Source organism: Apus apus, chromosome 15, assembly GCF_020740795.1.
Source record: "Apus apus isolate bApuApu2 chromosome 15, bApuApu2.pri.cur, whole genome shotgun sequence".
Taxonomy (NCBI): Eukaryota; Metazoa; Chordata; class Aves; order Apodiformes; family Apodidae; genus Apus; species Apus apus.
In genome coordinates, this window is record NC_067296.1 from 14,167,124 (window position 1) to 14,174,725 (window position 7,602).

The 7,602-nt window shown below is 56.6% G+C and overlaps 1 protein-coding gene across 2 annotated transcripts in view; it reads left to right on the top strand.

Moving 5' to 3' along the window:
* The window catches only part of ZNF512B (zinc finger protein 512B), a 30,416-nt gene extending 23,012 nt beyond the window's left edge, over positions 1–7,404 (top strand). The window contains exons 15-17 of one of the 2 annotated variants that reach the window (XM_051633020.1): positions 645–707; positions 2,802–2,900; positions 7,285–7,404. In XM_051633020.1, coding sequence (XP_051488980.1) covers positions 645–707; positions 2,802–2,900; positions 7,285–7,398 — 276 coding nt within the window. In that variant the 3' untranslated portion in view covers positions 7,399–7,404. Of the gene's footprint in view, positions 1–644; positions 708–2,801; positions 2,901–3,204 lie in introns of both variants that reach the window. The other variant, XM_051633018.1, reaches the window with a different exon arrangement.
* The last annotated feature ends 198 nt before the right edge of the window (positions 7,405–7,602 follow it).

Sequence of the window (7,602 nt, forward strand, 5' to 3'; positions counted from 1 at the left end):
CTCAAGAGCCTTTTTACACCCAAAACCCGCTTTTCCCCACGTGAAGCCATTCTTTTCACAGCCCTGGGACAGGCAAAGGCCTCGGGGATGTGGTGTGTCCTCTTCATCTTGCTGTGAAATGCAGCCTTGGCCTGAGCTGGCAGGGAGGTGAACTCCACCCTCGTGCTGGGCCATTGATTTATCCTGTGAAACAAAGCCTCGCTGATGGGAGTTCTGAGCGCGGCTGTTACCGCAGGGCCGGGGGAGACACGCTGCCTAATTAATGTCATACACAGGCACTTTGAAAAGACACTGCTCAGAAACTGGTCATGCTGCTGCCCGGGTGATTTCTCTTCTCCATTAAGTGTCTGCTGTGGCTCCAAGAACTCCTGTAGCCCAGCGGGACCTCCTGACAGCTCACAAATGTACGTTTTTCCATGGAGACGTTTCAGGGGAGACATTTCTCAGCCCATTGCAGAGGGATGTGGCCACATGACTCCCATTAGCACTAATAGGAAACGTGTGACCAGAGCCTTCCACGTCCAACAGAGCATTAACCTCATGCTGCTTCACTGGGACCAGTGGCCTTGCTGGCACTGCAGGCTCCTGGCCCCGGCACGGAGGAAGGCGAGGGGGGGATCATGGCAAACTCTTTCTTCCCACAGTGCTGTGAAGCCATTTACTCCAGCGTCTCAGGGCTGAAAGCTCACCTGGCCAACTGCAACAAGGTAGGTTCCTCCTTTCACAGCCTCTGCTCAGAGGTGGGGCTATGTTTTGGTTGTCTCTTCTCCCCCTGGGTAGCAGTAGGCCAAGGGAAACCAGGGTTAAAGCACCATGGTGGCTGGGAGGGCTGGCTGAGCTGTGCCACTGCCCATCGAGTTGTCACCGCTCAGCCCGTTGTCACACTGTCCTGGTCCAGCCACTCACCCTCAGCGCTGTTCTCCTGGGCAGGATCAAACCCACAGCCACAGGCAGGTGAAGGCAGAGGGAATCAAGCTGGGCAGATGTGATGGACCCTGCACACCAAGTGCCTTGGGGACAGGGCAGTGAGAACAAGCCCTTCTGCCTGGCACCTTCCCACCTCGGTGTCCCTGTCCCACAGCAGCCCCTGCCCAGCTTGGCTCCTGCAGCCCCCAAGTTGGCCACAAGCCCTTAGCTGCCCTGCGTGGCCAGCACTTCACACACGCTCCAGCACCAGCAGCAGCCCAGAGCCAGGGAGCTGGGCATTGAAAGCTGAACATTTCCCAAGCCAGGTGGGAATATGGAGTCTTTCTCCATCGATTCGGGCAGCCCTGCAGCCCCTCTGGAAGCCCAGCAGCTTCCCTAGCCAGAGGGACCCTGGTGTGATGCCTTCTGGGGATGGAGCTGAGCAGAGACCAGTGCCCAGCAATGCAGCGAGCTCTGGTGGCCTGCAGCCACTGGAGGGTGGGAGGGTCGGGAGCTCAGTGTAGGTCCCTCAAATTGGAACTGAGGAAGAGCTGGTAAAGCTTTATACCCTGAAACATTTCCAGCTGCAGCTTCCATTGAATTGAGCTTCCAGGAGGCAGCTCCAATACATACCCCGTGGTTATTAAAAACACAAACTCCCGCGCTCCTCCAACGCTTGCTGGAACATCAACCCCTAATGAGATCATTTAGAAAATGGGCTGCAGAGATTCGGCAGAAGAAGCTGGATTTATGCGGGGTAAAAATACAAACACAGGAGAGGAGGGCAAGTCCCTTTGCCAGGCAGGAGACCAGGCAGCCCACCAGCAAACGCTCCCTGAGAGAAAATGAAGCCATTTTGGGGCTGGTTCTGCGCATAGAAAGCAGCCAGGCGTTTGCACAAGGATTTTATTTAACTGCAGAGCTGCACCCTTCAGGTCTGGCAAGTCTGGGCTGAGTGTGGGGGTCAGCCCTAGGGGAGTTTGCTGTTTTGTGTCCCCCACGCACTGCTGCCAGCAGGACTTTCATCCTTACGGGGGATTTAGCTTTGCAGTGGCTGCGTCTGCTGCCAAATCTGGGGTAAATCACAGCCCCTCCAGCACTGGCCTGTGATCTCTGCTGTAAAATCCTGCAGAATGGGTTGAAACACATCAAGCCTTGCTGAGAGCAGAGGATGCTTCCAGGCAGCACCTGGGACTGATGCACTGAGGTGATTTTTACTAGAGTTTCTGAAGCAGAGCCAGGCCTGCCTGCACCCTGCCTGTCCCTGAAATAAAAGACCTGTCTAACTCCAGATTTACAGCACAGAGAAATTCCCAGGGAGCACATACATCGCTGTGAGGGGCTCATCCATAAACCCCTCATCAGTAGAGAGCAGATTATCTCCCCTGTGCCGTGAACTGCGGCAGAGCCAGGAGATCAGTCATCCCACCAGGGCTGGAATGACAGAAATCCAGGGGTGGCTGCGCCTCTTTGGCAGCATAAAAGGAGAATTAGGTGAGTCTGTTGGACATAAATCAGATGGTGCTTCAGTCCCAGGAGATACCCAGTCTGCTGACAGTGAGGACATGGGGCCACCAGCCCAGCCAGCCCCCCTGGCACACACACAGGGTGTCAGTGCTGGGGATGCAGGGGCAGCAGAACCCCCCGCTTGCTGCCCTCCCAGCTCGTGGGACTTGCTGGTGCCGGTGCGGTGGCTGCAGCTCAGGGTGCGGAGCAGAAGGCTCCTGTGAGCTCCTGCCGAGCTGGTGTTTTGGAAATGAGCATTTATTTTCTGTTGGTTTGAGGCTGAAGCATCGACCTGCCTTGGTGGGGGGCAGCAGAGCCGGGGGGATGGAGCCTTCCCTCCGGGGAATTTGCCTCTGCTCGGCACTGCAGGGGGATGCTCTGATTTGCAGGGGGATCACTCGGTGGGCAAGTACCGCTGCCTCCTGTGCCAGAAGGAGTTCAGCTCCGAGAGCGGGGTCAAGTACCACATCATCAAGGCTCACTCGGAGGTAAGGAAGCAGCTGGCGTTGGTCCAGGCTGATCCCTGCTCCAACCCAGCGCATCCCTGGGCTCTGTCCATCTATGTCTGCCAAGAGCAGAGCACAGCAGCTCCCAGCAGCATCAGCAATGCTAGGACAGTCTGGGGGTCATCTCCTTGTCCCCTTTGGATCCCCAACACCCCCAGGCCAGTTGCTTGTCCTCAGGGAGGTGATGCCAGCAGGGTGTGGGGTGGTCCAGGCTTGAGCAGGTGAGGCATGGGCTGTGCCCAGCCCCAGGATGGTCACTAACCCCCATGTCACCCCATGGATGCAGAACTGGTTCCGAACCTCCGCAGAGGCCAGCCGGAAAAAGAAAAACAGGGAACAGCTTTCTTCCAGCAAAGAGGAGAAAAAGAAGAGCACAAACGGGAAGAAAAGGGGGAGGAAACCCAAGGAGAGGCCTCCAGAAATGTCCCCGAAGGGCAGAGAGAGCGTGGCAGCAAAGACTAATCACAAGAAAACCCTCGAGCACTGGGAAGGCTCCCAAGGCAGCCCTGGTGGGGACGAGCGTGTCCCCAAGCCCCCCAGCCAGCGGAAGGGGGGGGCCAGTAAGATGCCCGAGAAATGAGCAGCTCAGAGACTCGTCTCCGAGGATTCGTTTACAGCCCAGGGTAACAGGGTGGGGGTTTCTCCCAGTTTTCTGTCCCCCCATCGTCCCACCTTCCCACTTCTCCCCCACCCTCCCCTCCCCCCACCCTCCACTCACCCCTTTTTAGAAAAAAAAAGAAAGAAAAAAAAAAAAAGAGACAGAAAATACCAATTAACCACTTTAAAACAAGTCCCGGACCTTGTTTCACACTGGAAAACAAACAGGATCAAGCAAGCTGGACCCTTCCCACCCCTGCCTGTGTACATACCCCTCTGCCTGGCAGGACCCCCCTGCCTCCCTCCCCCGCACCCTGCCTGTCACTTCCCTTCTCACTCCCTGCGCCAAACTGGTGACACTTGAGCGAAAGAAAAGTGCAATAGCAGCGGGGTCCCCGTGGCTGGGGGTCTCTCTGCAGCTGCGTGCTGGGGTGGGTGGGGGGCTGCCTGTCTGGGAGCCTCCAGCAGGCTCCAGCCCCCCCCAGTGCTGGCAGCACCTGCATCCCTGCTCCCAGGATGATGCTTCCAAAGATGTTTGACCCAGTGGCCAGGCAGGGTCTGGCAGTGGACGCTGTGGGAGATCTGGTTGTGTTTTTCCCTTGGCCTTGGGATGAGAGGGGACGTGTTTCGGCAGGGACTGGTTCCGTGGTGGTTTTGGCTGGCTCGGTGCAGGGGGTTTGTGGCTGCAGGAGGTGTGAGCGCTCCTGGAAGTCGATGGGAGAAGGGAGGGAGTTGCTGTAGGATCGGTCAGGTTGGAGGGATTAACTGAAAGTTGTGGGAATGCTGTGGTGTGTCCTGGTGGGTGGGATGGGGGGGAGCTGTGTCTTGGCACTGCAGTGATGCCGGGGTCAGGGCAAATCAGCAGCCGTGGAACTGCCCAACCAGAGCTGGGGGGGTCCAGCTGTCAGAAAGGACAACTCCAGGTCCCCATCCTGCCCCATCCCAAAGGTGCTGATTGACCAGGGAGGAGGAGTGGGGCTTGGGTCACACAACTGCAGCCACAGGAGGTGTGTAACGGGGACAGGGGGACAGCATCAAGTGACAATCATGGGTCCTGCTTTCTCGCCTTGTCCCTCAGGGCTGGGACCCAGACGGGGTGAGTCTTGGCTGCCCCGAGATGGATTCAAGCCCTCGAGTGTTGTCCTGGGGAATGGGGAGTCCCTGCAGGACACGCTGCCCCCTGCTTGTTCCCTGGGCTTTTTGTTGTGTCTGCACTACCACCACCTTGCTCCGGCCTGGAGGGAACCATCCCTGGACCAGGATGAGTCCGTCTCCAGACAAAAACCAGGCTACCTCGGTCCTTGGGATAACGGGCACATTTTCTCTCAGTAACAAAACAGTAAACCTTAATTTGTTTGGGTTTTTTTTTTCCCCCAGTGCGGAGCCAGGAAGGTGGCATTGGGGAGGAGAAGAGCTTCTGCTTTTACTTTAATCAGTTAAAGCCTCAGCCCTTGCTTTCCTGCACGGCTCTTTGCCGCCCTCAGTATTGTTCCTTGCTCTGAGGAGCTGCTCAGTAATAATGAACGTCCTTCCCCACTGGCAGGTTGTTATGGACACGGAGGCAGGGAGGGGAACAGGGGTGTCTGAAGCTGGAGTAGCTTCTCAGGGCAGCCAGTGCTGAGCGCACTCAGCCATGAGCTGGACTTGTTCCTGGGGGTGAAGGAACCCGCTGGAGCACTGCTGGTTGTGCCGGGCTTCGAAGCAATTAGTGAGAAAGCTTAATTAGTCGCTGCGGCTCAGCCTGTTTACCACTTGGGCTTCATCCCATCTTTGTTTTGGTGGCATCGCTGTTACCAGTTTTGCCTCCCCAGGGAAGGGAGGAGAGTTGAGGAACTGTAGGACCCGCCATCTCAAGTCTTTTTCACAGGGAGGACCTGGGGACACTGTCCTGGGTGATGGCTTTTTGCTGTGCTGAACCTGAGGGACAGGGCTGGCTGCCCACAGAGCTCCATGCCCATGGGCTGAAGCAATAACCACTGGAAGGGCGGGTGAGGAGGGACCCCCCACACCCCAGGAAGGTGCTCAGGTGATGCTGGAGGGGCACACGGTGGCTCCCGGGGGGGGGTGGGCAGCAGCAGGATGGGGACAGCAGGCAGAGCTGGGGACCTGATACAGAGTTTGGTGGTGAAATCTCTGTGGAGGGGTGGAGGAAGCCTCTGGATCCCTAAATCTCATCCCACCACAGGGGAAAGCCCCCAGCAAAGCTTCTGGCCCAGGGAAGGCGGGGACCCAGTTGCTGTGTTGGACATTCACCTTGTAAAGCCCACCCCTCCATGGGACACCATGGGGCTTGGTTCTCATTAACATATAATTAATTGGCTGCTGTGCTCTGTGCTGGGGCTGAGCCCTGGAGCAGGAGCTCTGCCAGGAGCCACTCAGGTGGGGGGAACTGGGGAAGGGGCTGTCATTGTCCAGCTCCAAACCCTTCATGCTGCCACAGTAATGAGAGTGTCTCCAATGGAGTGTCCTGGCAGGAAGGGACAGCCATGGTGGCCTCACGGGCTGCCACCAGCCCGGAGGAGACCCCGAGGACAGTCTGAGGTCTCTGAGTGGGGATGGCAGTCCTGGTGCTGAGGATGTCCCTGTCACCCTGGGGCCTGGGAAAGGCTCCTCACAGCTGCGCCTTGGCCAAGAGCAAAATCTCGTGAGAAAGTGAAATATTCAGGGTTCTTCTTTTCCCCTTAAAAGGTATTTTTTTCCCCCACTAGTCATCACTCGAGCTTGAGTATGTCCTCCCACCGCCTCCTTCTCCATGAGACATCTTCTGGTCTCCTGCTTGTCTGGGAAAGGCTCTGGAGCGATGCCGGGAATACCGGGAGCTGCCTGTCCCAAGGCAGGGAGGGGGACCAGCCACAATGGACCCCCAAGTCCTGACCACCCCCCGCCCTCTGTGTGCTGGCCAGAGGCCTGAGCCACAGGTTTGTCCCCTCTGGCATGGGGGATAACCTAGAGTTAATGAAAAGGCCTGTGAAGATCAGGGGGTGCTGGGGAGCGGTGTCACCCCCTGGTCCCCACTCGGTGCTTGGGGGGTCACTCACGGTAAGTAAATGGGGGGCTCGGAGCATGGTGGGGGCTGCAGGACAGCCCTGGCTGCAGCCCTGCCTGACCCTGGGTGACACGGGCCTCTGGAGCACCCTGGGGACCATGACACTGCAGAGACCCCCCCAGTCCCACCACACACATCCCCAAGGAACGGGCTAAGCCCCCATGGGGTTGGGGGACAGGAGAACCTCACGGAGCCATCCCCAAAAGCTTTGATCACAGGGGGGCTGCCACGGGCAGGAGACCCTCACCCCGACCAGCGTGTGCCAGCGAGGCCAGGTGTGCTGTGGGGGCACGATCACCCCCTTGGAAAGGGCACTGTCACCCCCTGGGAAGGGAGCAAGGGCTGAGTCTGGCCATGGTGGAGCTGCCCCGTCCTGGAGCATTGCTCACACCCATGACCATTGGGAGTGTTTTGTTCTTTTCTTTCTCTCCTGGTGACACCCATCCCGTGGCATATCCGAATGTCTCTCGTCGATGCCAGTTATTAGTGCATAAGTGTATTTTGGGGAAAAAAAATAAAATGGAACAAAACAAAACAAAAAAGGAAAAAAAAAAAGGAATTTTCAATTTATCACTTGTAACCATATATATAAATATATAAATATATATATTAAAAAGTGTTTATTTGCAAAAAAATTAAATTGTTTTAACAGTAAACTATCTTATAATAAACTCCCGATTTGTGACGATCTGTTCTTTTTGTTAATCATTGACAAATCCTCAGTTGGAGAGTCCTGTGACAGCAGCTCTGACCAGCCCAGCACCGCGGAGGGGCAACTCGATGTACTGTATGTATCAAAAAACAGCTGTATCGAATAAATGTTTATGGATTTTTTAATTCTCATCTCCGTGCTCGTCGTTATTTGGGCTGTTCGGTGAGTGGATTTGATGTGGGACCTGCCCAGGTCTGTCCTTCCTCCGTGGGTGGAAGCTACCAGGGAGCCTGGTGGGATGGCCCAGCTGGGAATGGATCCCACAGTCCACATCCCAGTAGTGCCCCCAGAGCTGGGATGGGAGAGCTGGGAAGGGCTGGGGTGAGGAC